The 20,035-nt window shown below is 44.7% G+C and overlaps 1 protein-coding gene across 2 annotated transcripts in view; it reads right to left on the bottom strand.

Moving 5' to 3' along the window:
* Frmd3 (FERM domain containing 3) overlaps positions 1-20,035 on the bottom strand; it is a 282,007-nt gene that overhangs the window by 78,607 nt on the left and 183,365 nt on the right. For both annotated transcript variants that reach the window (XM_004639402.2, XM_004639401.2), the window contains exons 5-6: positions 16,750-16,847; positions 9,716-9,839 (exon numbers count right to left, since the gene is read on the bottom strand). In XM_004639402.2, coding sequence (XP_004639459.1) covers positions 9,716-9,839; positions 16,750-16,847 — 222 coding nt within the window. The remainder of the gene's footprint in view (positions 1-9,715; positions 9,840-16,749; positions 16,848-20,035) is intronic.

The raw sequence follows: 20,035 nt of genomic DNA, 5'->3' as shown, positions 1-20,035 counted from the left end.
TTACAAAATAAATGTATTTATTGAATTCAAATACAGAGCTCCTCTTCCCTTTCTCTTCTACCCTTCTTCCTCATAAACAAAGGAATCAAGCCAAGAGAGAAAAGGCAGAGACCTAGACAGAACTGGAGATTCCTAGGTCCCTGATTTACTGAACAAGAAACCATTTAATGACCAGGAGAAATTAAATAGATTTTTTTTCTTCAAATCTCCCCTTGGACATTGGTTTCTAGAAAAAAAAAAAAAAAAAAAAAAAAAAACCTTATTTGATAATGGAAAATAAAGATTTTTTTCCCCTTCAAATGTTGCTCCAGGGAATGCTCACTGAGATAATGAAACCTTTACAAGTAAAGGCCATGATTAGCTGAATTATTTTTTAAGAGCTCCCATAGATGAGGACAAGCAATTCTGTATTTAGCTGTGCATCTCCATCTTCCCAGTTGTGAAGACTTTAACCAAAGAGGAACAATCTTACTGATGCCCCACTAGCACACTACATATCACATGGAGCATAAAACATGCAGCAGCCCAATAATTAATGCAAATCATTAGGTGTGGATTTTGCTATCAATGACCTCTGCACAACTGGCAGGAAAAGAAATGGCTTTGGCTTCTTTTGACCCATGTGAACCTACAAGTTCCAGGGTTCAACTTGGGGGCCACAAAACTGATATCATACTCACCTTCTGAATGTGCAATTCTCCTTTCCAGTTAAATTACCTTTGCCTAAAACTTTACCTAAATTCAGCTGTGGTGCAGCTTTAAATTTTTCTCATCAGAAAGGCATTCTGGATTGTAGTACACTTATGGCTTTTTATATCCTCAGTTCTCCAAGGGGCTCAAAACTATGCTTTTGTAATTTACCTTGCTAGTTAGTGCTATTTTGAAAATAGGGAAGGTTCATGTAGCAGCTTTCTACACTCTAAATGGAAATAAAGGTTCCCAATCTGTCAGTTCCAATTATTTTAGAGAGAGATATTATTTCTTGCAAACCCCTAAGGCACCATTAGGGAAATCTCTTCATGCAGAACATGATACAATCTTACCAATTTAGATAACTACTATGCTTATGTGAGAGACAGTGACAACATTCTTATTCCACATGGGGCCAAGATTTAAAGGACAGCAGCTTCTTACAAAGATATTACAGGACTCGTGAGATAGCTCAGTGGACTAAGAGCCTGCTTAGGCAAGTGCAGGGACCGGGGTTCAATCCCTGGCACCACATGCCATGCCAGTTCTGCTCCGGGGCATGCTGAACCAGCCATGGAGTTTTGGCATAATAGCGCACACCTGTAATCCCTGTGCTGGGGAGGCTGAAAACAGGAGGATAACTATGAATCTGAGCTGTGTAGTGAGACCCTGTACCAAATACTAATACTAATACTAATACTAATACTAATACTAATACTAATACTAATACTAGAAAGACATTTCAACACTGTGTGAAAAAACTCAGGTCATGTTCTCCAGGTTCCTGGCTATACAGCTGTTATGTTGTGTGTCTAGTTATCCCCACAAAGCCTCATGTAGTCATGGGTGGTTTCTGGAGTTTATGATTGATTCTTGATCCAATGCCGGGATTATGGGTGTGAGTGCCCTGGGGCAGATACTCTGCATCACAATGTAAGGAGAGAAGAGAGGCTAGCTAGCTGCCTGAGCTTCTGTTACTTCCTTTTGTACTCTTGCTCTATGCCACTGCCATGAATAGTTGATCTCTGCCCTGTGGTGCTGTGCCTTGAGCCAGCTGAATATGGACAGAAACCTCCAGGAACCGTGAGTTAAATAAAGCTTTCCTTTCCAAATTTTGAGTGTTAGGCATTTGTCCCAGCAGCGAGAGAAGAGTAACCAAGAGAGAATTTGGTATATGAGAAGTGGGGTTGTTGCTGTGACTAAACCTGACCATGTGGACTGTAAGCCTTTGGGAATGGCTTATGGAAGAGATTGGAAAGGTTTGGAGGTGTCGTGAGAGTAGCACTAGAAGAGCTTTGACTGTTCTGTATGGGAGATTATGGTCAGAGCTCAGAAGATCAAAAGATGGACAAAAGTCCTAACTGTAAAGACCAGGCTTGGGAGGTTTCTGCTGATAAGAATGACTGCATTGGTTGTTGGGCTCCAGATGATGTGTGTTTATGGCTTGGCAGAAAGTTTGTCTGCATTTTTCTCATGTTGAGGCTTTGCCTGAGACTGAGATTGTGCTAGGGGCTGATTAATCTTATAAAACAAATTTCAAAGCAGTTGAATATTGAAGCAGTGGCATGGCTACTGTTGGGGGCTTTTAATCAGATTTATACTGAGAATCAAGAACAAAAAACCCAGCAAGATGATACAAAATGTTGTGGGTTTGGCCAGAAAGGAAGCTCCAATAAAGCTGCAGAATGCAAAGATACAGCTGAAAGGATCTCCATTGCCCAGAAAGAACACAAACATGCAAAGGATGGCCTGAGGGCATCACAGGAGGTAGTAAGTTTCCACCCTTTGCAGCCTCAGAATTGCAAGGGTGAAGGACTTTGTCCTGAGAGGAAAGCGTAGAATCCCATGTTCCAGAATGGCGGCAGTGGCCACACCAGGTTCCAGAATGGTGCCAGCATGGAGAATTTATTCCCAGGAATCAGCTCCAGTGTGCTCAGTGATCTAGGCACTTGGCCCCTATAGACAAGAGAGAAGAAAGCCTAGCTACTACTCCATCAGGCAGCAGACCTTGGCTTCATCCACGTGGCGCTGGTTTTAGGCGCATGCAGAATTCAGGAGTTCTGAGGGTAAGAAGGCTTCCACCTAGATTTCAGAAGAAGGCCTCCTGAGAGGGCAGTGTGTGAAGCTGTGAGTGAGAAGCCTATTCAGTGGCAACCCCAGAAGACTGGAAAAGCCAGGAATGTGGATCATCTAAGGGAAACTGCAAAGAGGGTGCAAAGCAAGTCTAAGAGAGAAGCCATGGAAGCTACCACCAAGACTGTCATAGGGCCAGAGCCATGTGGAGCTTATAATTTGCTACAGATTGCTTTGAATGTTCCACATGGAACTACAGGACTTAAAGTTCGCCCTTCTGGATTTTGAACTTGCTATGGTCCCAATACTTGGTATCCTCCTATGTGTACCTTTTGGAGTGATAATATTTATCCTGTGCACTGAATGCTAGAAATGTTTAATTTTCATTTGTACAGGGGCTCACAGCTAAGAGTTTGCCTTAGATCTTGGAAGAAACTTGGGACCTGCACTTTTCAGCATTGCTGAAACTGTAGGACTTTGGCAACTCTTAGAGATGGACTAAAATGTCTTTTGCCTAAAGGGATGTGCATGAGTCTTTGGGGGGCCAGTAGTGGAATATTATGGTTTGTGTCTAGTTATGTCCCCAAAGCTTTATGCAGTCATGAGCTGGTTTCTGGAGTTTCTGATTGATTTTTTTTTTTTTTTTTTTTTTTTGAACTGGGGATTGAACTCAGGCCCTTGCGCTTGCCAGGGAAGCACTTATTCCACTGAGTCATCTCCCCGGCCTCTGATTGATTCTTGATCCAAGGCTGGGATTACAGGTGGGAGTGCCCTGGGACAGATACTCTGCATGAAGGGAGAGAGGCTAGCTAGCTGCCTGAGCTGCTGTGCCTTTTGCACTCTCTGCTCTTTGTTGCTGTCATGAATGGCTGCTCTGCCCTGTTCCACTCTGCCTTGGAGACAGCTGAGTATGGACTGAAATCTCCACTGACAGTGAGCTAAATAAACCCTTCCTTCCTTCATTTTGAGTGTCCAGTATTTTGTCCCAGCAAGGAAAGAACAGTAACTGAGACAGCAGCCTTGGGTAGGGCAGCTTCTCAGGGCCCTGTTTCTTTATCTGTCAAAGACGGTAGCTGCTGTTCACACATTCAGTGCCTATGGAGGCAGAGGGAAAGTGACTGAGTGGGGAGGGTGGCAATTTAAAGAGCAAATATTTCTTTCAAAGGGGACTGTTACTAAATGGTGCCACCAAATGCCCCACCTGCAGATAAAAACTAGACCATTATGGCAACTGGTGCCACTTTGAAAACTATTATTTGGCTTGAAGGACATAAGTCTGGGTTGGCGGATAGCCCAGGGACTATACAACCCTATGCCTTGGCTTCTGAACATCCTTCTAGTGGCTACTGCAGTCTGCTTTGTTTGGAACTAGTGACCTCTTGACAATCAAAGGCTCTTGATGGCACCTGTAGGTGTCCTCAATTAATGAAAAGAATCAAGCCGCTGCTTCACAGACATTATTGTTAGATAAAATTTTTCAGTGCATGTGGTCACGGGAGTGAGGTCGGTGAAGCGTCTTAGCTTGATGGCAAAGCAGTTGGAGGCTGCTAGGTACTCAGCACCACTGCACCTCCCCCCACACAGCCACCCTTCAGTAACCACATGTGGCACAAACAGATCAAAAGAAAGATGCATTCAGGCAAGGGTGAATCACAAGGGGATGAGTTCCTGGACAGATACATTATTGTAGTCTCACCAAAAGCTCAGAGTCTTCGACTTCTAAGTTAGAATAGCAGGTAATGGATGACTCCCTCTTTCAAAACAACCTCTCTTCTTCAAAGCCCTATTGCACTCAGATGACTGCTAATTCTCCCTTCAGGTCACTTAAGCCCCATCTCACCTGCATAAAATTGTTAGCGATTCAAATGTGCGCATCCTTTGTCCTTGGCCCATCCTTCTCTGGAAAGAGTCCTGAAGCTAGGTCACATAATGCAAGACTTAGTCTTTCTTTTTTTAAATCTTTTATCTCTTTGTTTGGTACAGGGTCTCACTACGCAACTTGTACTCATAGTGATCCTCCTGTCTCAGCCTCCCTAGTGCTGGGATTACAGACGAGCGCCACCATGCCTGGTTTTGGTGGCTGGCATGGTGCACCTGGGGTTCCAGGCTGGCACAGCATGTGGTACCAGGGATCAAACCCAGGTCCTTGTCCTTGCCAGTCAGGCACTTAGACTGCTGAGCTATCTCCCCAGCCCCAAGATTCAGCCTTTATAAAAGGAGTACACAATGCGAAATGGTTGCAACTTCCTATTCCAATCAAGATATCATATCAAATTGTAATATAAAATGGAAATGCATGTGATAACCTATCAGGGAGCATGGCTAGACTCTAGAAGCATTTTGGAAGGGACTCAGGAAGGAAAACAGTGCAGGGGGAGGAAAAGTGATAATATAAAAAAAAAGACATCTTACGAAAGATGGGCACTGCAAAGTAACTGGTCATCTCCCATCTTCCTTTTACTCAATAAACACTCTTCTCAAAACTGACCCAAGAATTTCCTGGGGATGGTGGTGTGACTGCTCATCAGAGGAATTGGGCAGAGAGTATTTTCACAGCAGGACCCATTACTTCTGGAAAGCTAGGCCTTTTAAAAACATTTTGATTGGTACAGGGTCTCACTACACAGCCCAGATTCCTAGTGATCCTCCTATCTCAGCCTCCTCAGCACTGAGATTACAGGTGTGCACCACCATGCTTGGGATTCAGGGGCCAGCAAGCATGCGATACTGGGGATAGAACTTGAGTCCTTGAGCTTACCAGGTAGGTGCTAAGACCACTGAGCTGTCTCCCCAGCCCAAGCTAGGCCATTTTTAACCTAGCATTCCTTGCTAAGAAGCTATTGCAAATGATTCTGAGGGACTAAGAGTTTGAAGAAAGGAGATAACTGCTCTGTTTCAAACATCCTGAGTCACTACTGCTGCCAGCACGAACTCCACTTCGCTATTACAGGACTCATAACTGGATGACATCTCTGCTCTTCAGGGGCAGGGAACTGCTTTACTGTCACAGAGCTTTCTGCCTCTTAAGAACTGATGATTTATGGCTGGAGTGAATGTAACAGGGTGGGGGGTTGCCCCAGTGACAGACAAGATGAATGGGTGAGAAGAAGATGGCAAGACAGCGGGAGCAGAAACTCTAGGACGGCGATGGTGAGCCTTTTAGAGCTTTCAGTGATACAAACAGCCTGCTGCAGCACGTGTGCTGTAGGTTACCACCACTGCTCTAGGAAACCTCTCTGGAGAAGTTTACTGGGACCCCTTACAGTGAACCCAATCTTATGTTTATCTTCAACCCTCTCTGAGAACCTTGGCACTAACAAAATGAGCCATTCCTATCAACCTAGCTATGATTAAAGCTGTGGAAAACAAAAACCAAGAGGAATATATATATATATATTCCTAGCCACCAGAGGGCTCTATAAAGCACAATAATCTCAACTCAGTCCCACAGTGAAGACCTCATCCTCTGCACACCAGATTCAATGAAGCCTGTAAGATATTTAGTGAAAGAAGCCAATCTAATAGGCTACATACTGTGAAATTCCAATTATGACATTCTGAAAAAATCAAAAGTATGAAGGTGAAAAGATCAGTGGTTTATAGGAGTTAGAAGATAAAGAAGAATGATTTTTATTACGGTGAAATGCTTCTTTATGATACTGCAGTGGCAGACATATGTTACAAAACCCATAGAAGGTACATCAAGAGTGAGTTGAAGTATAAACCCTTCTTTTTCTTTTAGAAATGCTTGGGATAAATCTTCGGGCTTTACAAATGCTAAGCAGGCACTTCACCACAAGCCATACATGCTCCCCACCTCCACCCGATTCCTTGTTTCCTTTCTGCAAATAGGCTTTACTTTTTTGAGAAATTTAGACTCACTGCAAAATCGCAGGAAACCTGCCTTCTACTGCAAAGATGTGACATGCTTAAGCAAGACCGCCTGATCCAGGCATGAACTCCCATGGTCATGCATTGATCGCTTGGACATCTGAGAAAGACTATCCAGGGAAACACCTATTAAAAGTTCAATTTTCTATTGCATTTTGAAACACCTGAAAATTTCAAGGGATCTCTTTCTCACTTTCTTCCCTCAAAGAGCTCCCTTCTTCTTTCCTGTGTAACTTTCTTGGGGAGGGAAGTTCTTATTCCTTCTTGATAAATGTTCTGATGGTGTGGCAGCCTTGTCCCTCTCTCAGGACAGCAGTGTGACTATAATACACACAATTCAGACGGCCATGAGACCTCCATAGATAAAAGCATTTCTCTCACTGTAAAGCATCATCATTTCTATAATGCTCAGCATCTCTATCACCATCTACCTTGCTTTCTTCTTCAACTGATTCAGAAAGCAGAGAGGAAGAAAGCAGTTATTTAGGGGACTATTCAAGCCCAACCAAGGCCAACTAGAGTCTTCTCAGAAGCTTCTGGAGCAAATGCTCAGTGGCTCTGTGTTATCCCCTTGCCTTGCCGAGGCTTTTGGATGATGAAGTCACTGTTGAAGATAGGTTGCGTGCCCAGGTCCAAACTTGCATGGGATTCCTCCACTGGAGTCTTTGTTTCAACACTTCTGGGTCTACAGAGCAATCGCACTGAAGGCCCTGCTTCCCACACAGGGTCTGTACTCACCTTCTTGATCTCCACGCAAAGGCTCACTAGACATCAGGGCAGGCTCAAGCTCTCGAGTATGTTTTCATCCAACCACAGAAAGCCTTTCTCCCTCTGCCCTGGCATCTTCTACTCATCATATTTTCCTGTCCTCATCTAACATCTCTCAGTGCTCTGCAGAGGCCAAATCAAACACGACTTCCTAGGGAGAGCAAGTAATCATGCACAGGAAGTATCCCAAGACCTCCCTTGCAACGTCACATGATATCTGCCAGCTTCACACCTCAGGCCTGGGGCTTTGGCTTCTTTAAAAGGTTTTCTAGATATTCCAAACATGCAGGGCCACATGAGCTACAAAACAGCAGCTTTGGTCAAGCCACAGGACTCACTGTGGAGAGTGATAAAACCAGGGCTGCCTAGGATCCCCGGGTCATGACACTTCTATAGCCACAAACAGAGGTGCCAGAACAGTGTCCAATCTAAAGTTTTCTGATCTTCCTCAACCCACTCATGTCCACATAAAATCCATTGCCTCACCAAGTCTTGCTATTATGTCTCTTGATACTCTTCCTTCACTTCAGTCTCCTCCAGTTCTTTTGTGGGTCATTGGCATCTCTAATAGCAAACACTACTGAGCTCTCCTGCCCCTACTGTCCATCCTCAGATGTCACTGCCACAGGGACACAGTGTACACCAGGCCCAGCACCTGTTTCTCATGACCGCACAGCACGAGGATGCAGATGCTTGTGTCTGGCAACACTGTGTTCCCATGCTGATAACTAGCAGCAAAAGCCCCTTCAGCACACCATGCTGTCCTCTCCTCAGCCAGAACTGCAAACACTACAGGTGCTTGCCTTCTCTGTTGGAAAGGACTGGGTGAACGGGTACACCTGAAGCTCCTGGCATGACACTCTGGCCTCCAGTAAGTGCTCCACATATGGGTACTGCTTAGTATGTTTCAAAGGTAAACCCGTACAAATTATGGTCCCAGAAGACCTTTTGTATCAATCCACAGAATGAATGCAACTCCCTCATCTAGCAGCTCTTTCCCTGTAGTCCATAAAAAGGAAATGTCCTTGACTTCTCCCTGGAACATTAGAATTTTATTGTTACCTCTAGTGTCCCAGTCTCCAAATTATAAAAAGAATACTGAGAGTTTTACGTATTTTCAGAAAGTCTTTCATTAGGAGACAATACTCTAAAATACCATAGAGGTGGTAGGTTGCTTTCTCAAGTCAATATGTTTTGATGTCTATATTTCTAAGAACAAACAAAAAATTTCCAACCTAAAATACACTGCTGCTTTGAATACCCACACAATACTCTCCTCAAATGCACCAGAAGAGGGCGTGCCTGCATCACAAAGCTGGTGCCAATCCCCTTGGAGGGTCAGTCACTTGTTCCAGAATTGCTGGTCCAATGAGAGTATTTTCTTGTAATTGCCAGATGCCCAGGAGATGGAAGTAGCTTTTCACCAATACTTCTCCTAGGCACTGCCTACATTTATTATTACCAAAATGGTTTCTTCTATGATTTTCACAGGACCTAGATTCTAACAGCAGACTACAAGATCTCAGTTACCTCAGTTTCAAGTTGAAGGGTCCTCGGCACACTCTGACTCCCCTGACCTGGATTGAGCAGAGGTGGGCACAGTGCCGAGGAGCACACACACTGCACCCGGGCTGCCTACATGTGACACTTGCTGTGTGTAATGGCCTGGTTCCCTCATCTGTAGCATGGGAACAACCAGAGCACTTGGCTCCTAGGTCACTATGAGGATTGAATGAGTCCAGATACGCAAAGAGCTTAGAATGATGTCTGGTGTTCAGCGAATACTCCATTGCCAGTGTGAGGCTCCCACAGCTGCCACCTGTAGTTACTACTCTGAAATGCTATTGACAAGGGGAGGAGAAGACATGAAAAACTGTCCCATTCAACACAGTCTGACAAGGGGAACCTTGTCCATTGGCTCCATTCTACTTAATATCAATACTTCTGGCCACAGGAGGACAAGTGGCAATACAAAATTGCAACTCAAAAGGATTACTTATTTACCTTAGATTTTACTTTCAGAATCTCAAGGTGGTCAGAAACCCATATGTATAAGAAAACATATGACTTAGCTGTGGATGGCTTATAAGCAGCCCCCAACACCACCCACACTACTGAGACTGTCACTGACGGGGACACTGGGGTGCTTCAGTAGTACCCAGAAATACTGCCCTGACATGTGAAGCAGCTGACTATTATACACTCCAATAATCTTGCATCACACATTTACACATTCCCCACAGTCAGAATATTCCCCCACTTCTCTCATTTCTCAGATCTCTACCCATATTACCTGAGTTCATTTTTATGAACTTCCATGATTTTTCTTTCCAGCTTCTGTGACTGCTTGGGGAAAATCTCAAACTCACTGATGTAATTCTCAGGATGCTCATCAGGATCGTAATCACCAAGCTCAGCTGTAACCAGCAAAAAAGGAAAACATCATTAAAAACACTACAAGCAGGCTGCATATGGAATAGCACCTGCTCTCCAAAAGTACAATTTGGACTGTGTTCCCCGCCAAAGTGGCCACGTGCAGACCACAACCTGAGCCTCTAGGCCAGCGGGGGTGAACCTGGCAGAGTTTCCAGTAACAAAGAGCTGCTGCAGCATGCACACCACAGGCTCACCACCACTGGTGTGGACTCTAGAGACTCACGCGCAGGATGAGGCTGAGCTGTCCAGCTTTACACACTGGTCAGTCTCCCCTGTGCTTCCTTCTCCTTATCTATATGTTAAAGCACACTTTATATCACTGTTTCTCAGTGGGGACTCCATTTGCATTTGGAGGGGTTACACGGGTTTTTTAATTTTAAAAAAAATCATGTATTTATTTAGTAAGTAAGCACATGGCCTCAGTACGCAGCTCAGACTCAGTGATCCTCATGTCTCAGCCTCCCCAGCACTGGGATTACACATGTGCTCCACCACGCTCGGTTTCAGCAACCAGCATAGTATAGGACCAGCATGGTATGCGGTACCGGGGATCAAACCTCGGTCCCTATGCTTGCTAGGCAGGCACTTAGACTTCCAAGCTACCTCCCCAGCCCCCACAATTTTATTATTTCAGATTTCCCAAGGAATTATAGGATGCTTAGCATTTCTACCCTTTGGACACTCAATGTCAATAATCACTATTATCATGATAGTCAATCTTGACTACCGACTTGATTGGCTTAAGTAACACCTAGGAAATTAGTAAAGCACCCTTGCAGGCCATGTAGAAGGATCATGGGAGCACGAACCTGAGGACGCTATCTGGTCCCTCATCTCTTCCTCTCTTGCACCGTTCTCCTGCTTGGTTTTCTGGCCACCATGAACTGAGTATCTTTGCTTCTCCACACCCTCCCACCTGGATGTGTCTGCCTGGGAACCAGCACACTACGGAGCCCTCTGAAACCATGAGCCAAAGTAAACCTCTCCTCCTTCAAGTTGCAAGTGTCACTTTGTTCCAGAGACAGGAAAGCTGACCAAATCAATGACGGTCAAGAACATCATACCCAAAAGTTAGCTACATGACACAAAATACGTATCCTTTTACTTGAATTGGAATATGCACAAGAAATCTATTGTATAATTTAGTGAATACAACTGAAAATTATATACTACATTTTCAAAAGTCTCTGAAAGTGTTGATTTTAAGTGTTCGCACCACAAGAAATGATAAGTATATGGGGTAACACATAAGTCAGTTAGCTCAGTTTAGTCACTTAACATTGCATGTCTATTTCAACATCCTGTCGCATGCTCTAAATACATATACTTTTTATTTGTCCATTAAAAATTGAAAAACAAACTGTCAATCCTCTCCCGTGTTTCCAGTGTTCACAGGATAACTATCTACCTGGACTGTTGGCTCTGAGGCTTGTGCAGTACGGCTTATTCAGCGAAAAAAATCACAACATGAAGGAACCTAAGGAGAACTGCACTTAAAAATAAATGGATTGCTCTCTAAATTACAGACTACTTAAGTACAAAATAGCACATTGGATGAAAATGATGCCTTTTATCACAAGGAAGTTCTGGAAACTTCCAGGGTGAAAAGAAATGCCTGTACCTCTCAAGCACTTTGAGGGCCTAGGAGAAGTGGGTGTCCAGCCCTCAGCTTGGAGGTGCAAAGGTGATGTCTGACCATGAAGACCTTTATGACCTCTGCACCTGTGATAAAAATGAGCAGAAAAGGGTGCTAGGGAGATGGCTCAGTGGAATAAGTGCGCCCCTGGCAAGCGCAAGGGCCTGAGTTCAATCCCCAGTTCTACCAAAAAAAAAAGCAGAAAAGCAAGTATCTTGGGCAGAAACAAGCCCCACAAGAGGAAAATGAACATGCTGAGAAAGCTGTAGCACACAAACTTTTGCACCAACATGACTGAAGTAGGAAAAAATAGTATGGATGGAGCATGTCTATAAAGTGGCATCCACCTCTATAATATTTCTATTCTTCCATCATTGTCAAGTCATTCAATAACTGCAAAATGCAGCTCTTCAAAGCTTCTTCACAAAACTTAAATTTCAGTTCTTCAGAAAACCTAAAGATGCAAAGATATCACGTGAAAAAGGGTTTTTAAATAAGAACCATGGGACTGGAGATATAACTCAGCAGTATAAGCGCCTGCGTGGCAAGCACAAGGACCCAGGTTCATTCCCCAAAGCTGCATGCCATGTTGGCCCCAGAGTCCCAGGTGCACTGTGCAGGCCACCAAAACCAGGCATGCTGGCATACATCTGTAATCCCAGGGCTGGGGAAGCTGAGATAGGAGTATCACTTTAAAGCTCAGCTTCATAGCAAGACCCTGTACCAGATAAATAAATAACAGATTTTTTAAATTTAATAAGTAAATGAGATCCAAAATGCTAATGATCATAGATTGGACATTGATTAATTGCATAATACCAAAATTAAATATTACTTATTATTAAAAGACATTGTAGACAACATAGGAGAGATGTCAAGTTGAAATAATATATTTTCAAACTCTAAAGTTTATGAGAGTTAATGTCTATAACAAAAAAGAAATTCTTGCAAATCATGGAAAAATGGGCAGGAAGATCCATAGAGAAATGGTCAGAGACACAAGTGGGCAATCCACAGGAGTTGAAACTCTATCGGCTGGTATATGGAGAGATGCCCAAACTCCTTAGTAATCCAAGACATGCAAACCAAAACAAGATGTCACTTGGTCTCCATAACATTGTCAAACATTAAAAAGTTGGTGAAAATACAAGGAAACAGAAACACTTGTGCACTTCTGGGGAGTCTTAATACATGTTGTTCTTCTAGAGAGCAAGGTGGGAGTAGTTAGCCAGTATTATGACTCAGAAATCCCTCTCCTGGGCATATATCCTAGAAAAACTCTGGGTGCAAGAAACGATATGTGTGAGGTGCTTTTGAATCACAGCATCAGTCATGATCATCACAAGCTTCTCAGGTGTATGTGTTGGCTGGATCTGTAAGTAAAGCATGGGAGATGCCCCTGGCAGGACATCTGCGGTGGTGAGAAGCAGTGAAAGATGTCACTTGAAATGTAGAGAGTTCTTCAAAAACAGTATTCTGAGCATAAAAAGGAAGAAATGAGACGGAGTTTGGGCATCTCTCCATATACCAGCTGATAGAGTTTCAACTCCTGTGGATTGCCCACTTGTGTCTCTGACCATTTCTCTATAGCCCCGCCTAGTTGATGAAACTCATACACAAAAAACAATAGCAATTATTTGAAAAGGCAGTATGCCAAGGCAGAGATGAACCTGAGAACCTGAGTCCAACTGCTGTGTTTAGGCGGACAAAAAGGGAGAATTTAAAAATGGAAATCAACTATCAACAGATAGGCTCAAGGGAACCAGTAACGAACAGGAACCATGAACTGATGATTGGAATCTAAGTTCCAAAAAAGTACAGATAACATGCCGTGTCCACACACACACATGCACATACATACACATGAGTGGCCCTCCATGAGCCGCCTATGGACCTAAGTACTTAGGAAATGATCCAATCCAATGCTTCCGTTTTCCACAGGTGAACCACCCAGACAAAACTCAGTCATCTTCAGAGAACCTGTCAGCTTGGAGAGGGGTTGGTGAGGTCAACCCACGTTTGTAGGAAGTATTTCTCTTTGCAAGAAAACTGGTGAAGTACAATAGACTATAAATACTGCAAAAAGAAGCCTGAAGATGACAGGAAAAAAAAAGAAATGCATGGAGAGTGCACAGGACTCCAGATACAGGACAACACAGTTTCCTGAAGGAGATCTGCTAAGGAGCCTTGCCTGACCTGTACTTGCTGGCTTGGAAGCTGCCGGAGGCTACTCACAGCAAGGACTGAGCCTGTGTGTCCCCCCATTTGGTCATGGACACGTCATCATGATGGTTGATTTATCTGTTTGTCTTCCTGCAAGGACATGTCTTGCAGTGCCTACTACCCAGTGGCTACTCAAGAAATGCCTGGAGAACCACGAACATATAGCTGAAAGAGGTAATGAGTATCTTCTCAACAGACTGATTTCTCCCTAGTATAGAGGGAAAATATTCATGGGAGCAACTGAGGCAAGTATCCTACCTTAAAAGATTTGGTGGAAAAGTTACTGTGTGCCAGACACAGGAAGGCTGCAGTGAGAAAGGCTTCCTGAGACTCACTCCTATGGAACTGGACTCTATGTAAGACCTGGAATGTCCCCAAAAGGTATATGCATCAAACATTGGTCCTCAGGCTGATGCTACTAGGAGGTGAGAAACGTAAAGCAGAGTACAATGAGAGGTATTTGGGAGCTGGGGTGTCCACAAAGGGGACTGTGAAATGTGGTCTCTTTGTCCTGTTTTCTGCTCCTGGCTTGTGCTGGGGGGAGCGGCTCTGCTCTGCCACAGGCCTGGTTCATGATCTGCTGTCTTACCTCAGATCCACAACCAGCAGAGCCCAGCAACTATGGACTGAAATCACCAAAACCAGGAGCCAATGGTACAGTTTTTCTCTTTGCAAGCTGATTATTTCAGGTATTTGTTACAGAGGTGGAAAGCTAGCTCAGGAGGAAACAGGAAATGAGCCCAGACCTGAAGCAACACATACAACACCCCCAAAAGGGGTACGGGAAAGAATGACAGGCAGGAAGGAGGCTGCCTGAGACAGCTCTGGAAAACTGCTTTGAAGAACAGGAAACAAGAGGAAAAGCAATTTATACAAAGAAAGATAAAATACATAGATCCCAAGAGTTTTGTATGCTTGTTTTACAACTTGTATTATGAAAGAAAATGCACTCTGTATGTATTGAATTTATATGCTGGACTTAGTAACTACAGATAACAAAACTCTGAGTGACGTTTTCTACACATGTTAAGTATACCAAAGCTTAAAACACATTGCTCAGAAGCACAACAGCGAGTTAGACTGTGAACCTTCTTGTGACTCCTGCATTCTAACCAGAGACTCTGCCTTCCCGTCACTGCATGGTTTTGACAATGTTCGTCTTTACCTGCATGTTCTGAACCTCCAGAATTGCTTGATATTGACCCTGAGCATTAGAGAAAGCTAAGGATCCACCTTTTAGTGAACTTGCCCTGAATGACCGAGAGAGACAAGAATGCATTCTAGAGAGGAAAGGTCTGCCAAGCCATTTCCAACTCTCCTCCCTTCCCAGTGCATGTGGCCTATGATAACCACCACGAGGATGAAGCAGGGCCCTGCTCCGTGTGGAGCCTCATGGCTTTATTTCAAATGTAACAGAGGATGGAGCACTTTCCATTACAGATCTATACCAAGCTTGTCCTCGGAGACGTGACAATAATTCATTAATGTTTAAATGCATTCTGAGATCCTCAGATGCTGACCTGCTGCTCGGATTAGTATCGATTCCCACTTCTCTCCAGAGACAGTGCACTGAACTGGTCACGTGCCCTCTACATCAGCAAGGAAGAAAATGCGACGTTCAACAACCTTCACTGGGGGCAAGCGAGGCCCCTTTTCAAAAGAGCAGAATCCTTCTGGCCACTTAACACTGCAATATCCCCAAGGAGATTCCTGCTGCTACCAAAATCTGCTACCTGTGGGTAGTGGGCATCTCCCAGAGAAGAGGAAAAAGCAACACACAAAACCCACTTGGGAATTCTCAGGGACCAAATGTACCTGGAAACAGGAAAAAAGGAACTACTTCACAGCTCAGGGCACCCCATAGCACCAGTGGGGACCCCGGTGAGATTCCCAGGAGAAAGATGGAATTCTTACTAAAATGGTGAATGAAGTCTGATGTCATGGGCAGTTTACGTCACCTGTGACTCACTTTGGCCCATGAGAAGCTTCTATGTTATTCTTTCTAGATCATCACAACGCTAACAGACTCTCAGAGCTGTGTACTCCGTCTCTCTCTCCTCCCCCTTCCCTCTCCCTCCCCTTCTCCCCCCTTCTTCTTGCTCATAAACGTATCATTAGCACTCAGACACAAATAGCTGTCATCAGGGTCCCTGCAGACTGTCCCTGGGGCCAGCCGCTTTCCACCAAGCCCCAGGCAATAGAACCCCTCAGCCACATGCTGCCTCTGGAGCTCCGGCCCCAGACACACTGTCCTTCCCAGGAGTAGCAGTCAAAAGCCACTCATGTCAGTGCACTTGCTGTCCCCTGCCATGACATGTTCAATGCTAAAAGGACAGCTACTAATGGCCTGGGCTGTCCTGCTGAAATCACAGTACCTAATGATGAGATGCGGCCAACTTGTCTGTTACACGCAGATGCCATGGTTTAGAGAACTTGAGCAACTTGTCTACAGGAAATAACCAGGAAGGGAGAAGGAAGATTCAAATGGGGCTGTCACAGCTTGTGAAGTTCCTGTCTGCTCACTTCTCACATGCGTGGCTGGGAAAAGCTATCGGATTAGACAAGACACACAGGAGTCCGTATACACAATGCATCATACACATACACAGAACACGTGAAACGTGTGTGAGGGTGTCAGGGATGATGGCTACTTTTCTGAACATGTTTCCTTCTCCCTGTGCCTATCAGGCCCCACCCTGTTGATTGGAGCTCAGGACATAGAAACCCATACCACATCAGAGCTTGTAAAACTACAAGTTCGACTCTTTACAAAAGCAGCTCCCAAGCTCTAATGTAGGCCTTGAAGGGTGCTTTGTATCTGCAGTGGCCACTGTAACCATCTCAGTCCAGCTTCTTACTGAGACCCCAGGAGCTCCAGAGGAAGCAGAGGCCTCTGCTGCTGAGTGTACAGCCCCAACAGGCCCTCCCTCATAGACACAAAAGGGGTGGGCACAGGAGGAAAGGGCGGCACCCACCGGCAAAGCTCGACAGCCTGGCACAAGGGCGGCATGGGCACACAGGGTCAGACTCACCTTGAATGATACAGGCACCCAGGTAGGCAGCGTCGGAAAAGGAACACAGCAGTCGACCATGAAAAATGTCACGTTTGATCTGTAAATACAAAAGGTACCTGCAACACAAGAGGAGAAACACTGCTAAGCCTTGGCAGAAGCCTGGAGGAGAAGGGCTGCCTTGCAGAGCTCACCTGTGTCACCAGAGCGCTGCACAGCAGCCCGAGGGAGCAGCTCAGACTGGCCTGGCCTGGCCTAGACAGGCAGAGAAATGTTTGTGTGGAGGGTTTCAGGATAGTGAAGCCCAGTATGTGCCAGACAGATCTTCTCAGCCTCCAAAGAAGCCCAGGGTCAGCTGAGAGAGATATAGGGCCCAGCAGCCACTGTCCCCAAACTGTGACAGACACACCATCATCTCCTAGCAAGTCCTTACTGCTCAAGTCTTACTTGAAAAGGAGAACTGAGAATGCATGGAATTCATATAACAAGACCATCATCTCTCAGGAGAGATGGACTCATATTCATCAATCGAAACAGGTGCGGTACTAAAGCCAGAGAGGCCGGGGGTGCACAGGTGCAGCTGGCTGCATTGGGCCCCAGTCCAACACTTCTGGGGGTGAAAACTCAGGCACAAGTGGCAGCCAGAGAAGGACTGATCTGAAGCGCTGGGGAGGTGGCGGCCAAGCAGGCTCTTCGAGGCAGGCAGGGAGCAGCTCCTGCCCCCTCACCTCTCAGGGAGGCAAAAGAGATCTGTCCAGTTTCTCAAACTGAATTTACAAGTGAAAATTCTGGGGTTTTAAGCGCTGTGCCATTGTTTCCAAAAGCACAGCAGCACTGAACAAAAAACCACTCAGGAGTCTCCAGTCTGCAATCTGCAGTTCAGGCATACCTCATTGCCATCCTCTTTGCGTCCTCTATGCTGGGCACGGCCTCTACAGAGTTCCTGGCCTTTCTTAGCCAGGTTGATGTTTCTACTCTAGGTTCAAGCCTGGGGTCTCTTGTTTCTCATCAAAGTAAGCTTCTTCCCAGTATTATTTCAGCATTTAAGTCCCAGAAACCAATGTAATTTTTTTCCTTTCTATGTTCTTGGGGACTGAAGCACCTCTCAGCCAGTCCTAGTGACCACCGGATGATGGTACACTGTATGTGTCAACCTGACTAGAGCGTGGTACCCAGGTATCAGCTAGGCATTATGCCTGAGTGTCTGTGAGGACATTTCCAGAAGGAATCAGTATCTGATCAGCATTTGCAAGACCCTCCCCAGGTAGGGTGGACACCATTCAGTCTGTTGAGGACTGAAGAAAACAGAGAAAAAAAGATTGAATCCATTCTGCTTGGTTGTAAACCAGGACACCCATCTTCTCTTATCCTCAGTGCTCCAGTTTCTAGGCTGTTGGACCTGGACTGGACACTATGCCCTCTACCTCAGCTTTTCAGACTATGCATTTGCTCTGCTGAGCCACCTGCTTGGCAGGCTGTGGAGTTTCTCGGCCTTCATACTCATGGGAGCCAACTCCTTATAATAAATGTTGGGGGGGAGAGAGAGAGAGAGAGAGAGAGAGAGAGAGAGAGAGAGAGAGACTCTAAGATGGATATATTATTGGATATATCATTGGGCACTTGTTAGGAGACTTCAACTCCTATGCTTAAGTGATTTGATCCTAACTCAGCCTTATAAAAAGTAACATGCACAACCCTCATTTTAAAGGCAAAGAAATAAAGGATCAGAGAGAGGGTGGTTAGTGTGCTTGGGTGCCAGATTCGGCCAGCCCTAGAGTCCAGCACTGTGCACACCAGAAAACTGAACTACATGGGGTGAACAGAAGGACTCAGTGGCTAACTGAGTTTTTATTCAGAAGCTTTTAACTTCATACCTGCTTCCTGCTATCACTGTGCTAAGCACTGGAGACACAGCACGGGCCCAGATGACAGTTTTAGTACAGAACTATCTGCAGGGAGTAAAGTCCCTAAATATTTTGTATTCATTTGAGTGTACATTGGGCCAAAGGAACAAGATGATACTTGGTAGGAAAGCACTCAGACTAGCTACTAAGCTAATATTCCCCCCCACTCCCTGTGCTTTAAACAGCATATGAGTTACTGAGATATGTAAGAATGGGGATTCTAATTCTGTAGGTTCTGAGGTAGGGCATGAAATTCCGCATGTCTTAATTTTTTTTTCGGGACCAGGGATTGAACTCAGGACCCTGTGCTTGCCAGGCAAGCACTTATTCTACCAAGCTATATCCCCGGCTGAAATACCACATTTCTAACAGCTCTCAGTCCATGCTGTGCTCCAGGACCACACTCTGAGTAATAAATTTTTAAACCTATGGTTCTTGACTTCAACTGTACATATTGGCCCTCACCAAAATTTGCAGGAATGGTCAATGCAGTATTATTGATTATAGCTAAAAAGTGAAAACAACCCAAACTGCTCATCCACTGACAAACGTACAAACACAATGTATTTGTGCAGTAGAATATTATTCGACCATAAAGATGAATAAAGAACTGATAAACACTACCACATAGATGAATCATGAAAGCATCATGATAAATAAAAAAGAAGCCAGACACAAAGGCCACATAATATATGATTCCACTTAAATGAAATGTCTGAAAAATAAATCTACAGAGAAAAAATAAAATAAGATCTTTGGTTTTCAAGGACTGAGTGGAAGGGAAGATATAGGAAGAGTGCTTGGATAGCAGGAGTAATAAAAAGTCACAGAGCAGTGACATAAACTTGTGACTATGTCATAACTCACTGAATGCACACATTACAATCTTCTGAAAGAAACTAATACTGTCCAAAATCCCAAATGTCTTAGATTAATAGTGCTCAATTTTGGGCAACATTTTAAACTATCTGGAAGACTTACAAAAATGCAGACTGCTTGACTCATCGCTGGAGTTACAGGAACAGGGACCAATGTTTAAATAATGCTGATCTGACTGGCCTGGGGGCCTCAGTCTGAAGATCAGGGCCCTAGAGCGTTCCGAATACCAAGGTCACACAAACACTGGAAATGGCTGGAGAGATAGCTCAGAAGAATAAGTGCCTGCTTAGGCAAGCACAGGGACCAGGGCTCAATCCCTGGTACCAAATGCTGATCTCGCCCCACTCCTGGGTGTACTGAGTAGGCCACCAAGACTGGATGTGGTGGTGCTGGGGAAGCTAAAAACAGGAGGATCATTATGAGTCTGAGTTGTGTAGTAAGAAATGTGCCAAATACATTTTAGAAGAAGAAAGAAGAGAAACAAGAAGAGAAGAAGAAAGAAGAGAAGGAGAAGGAGGAAGAGG

The sequence above is a fragment of the Octodon degus genome, unplaced genomic scaffold, assembly GCF_000260255.1.
Source record: "Octodon degus isolate 3935 unplaced genomic scaffold, OctDeg1.0 scaffold00111, whole genome shotgun sequence".
NCBI classification, from domain to species: Eukaryota; Metazoa; Chordata; class Mammalia; order Rodentia; family Octodontidae; genus Octodon; species Octodon degus.
Note: the sequence above shows the minus strand (reverse complement) of the source record. Positions and strands in the feature narration are given on the sequence as shown.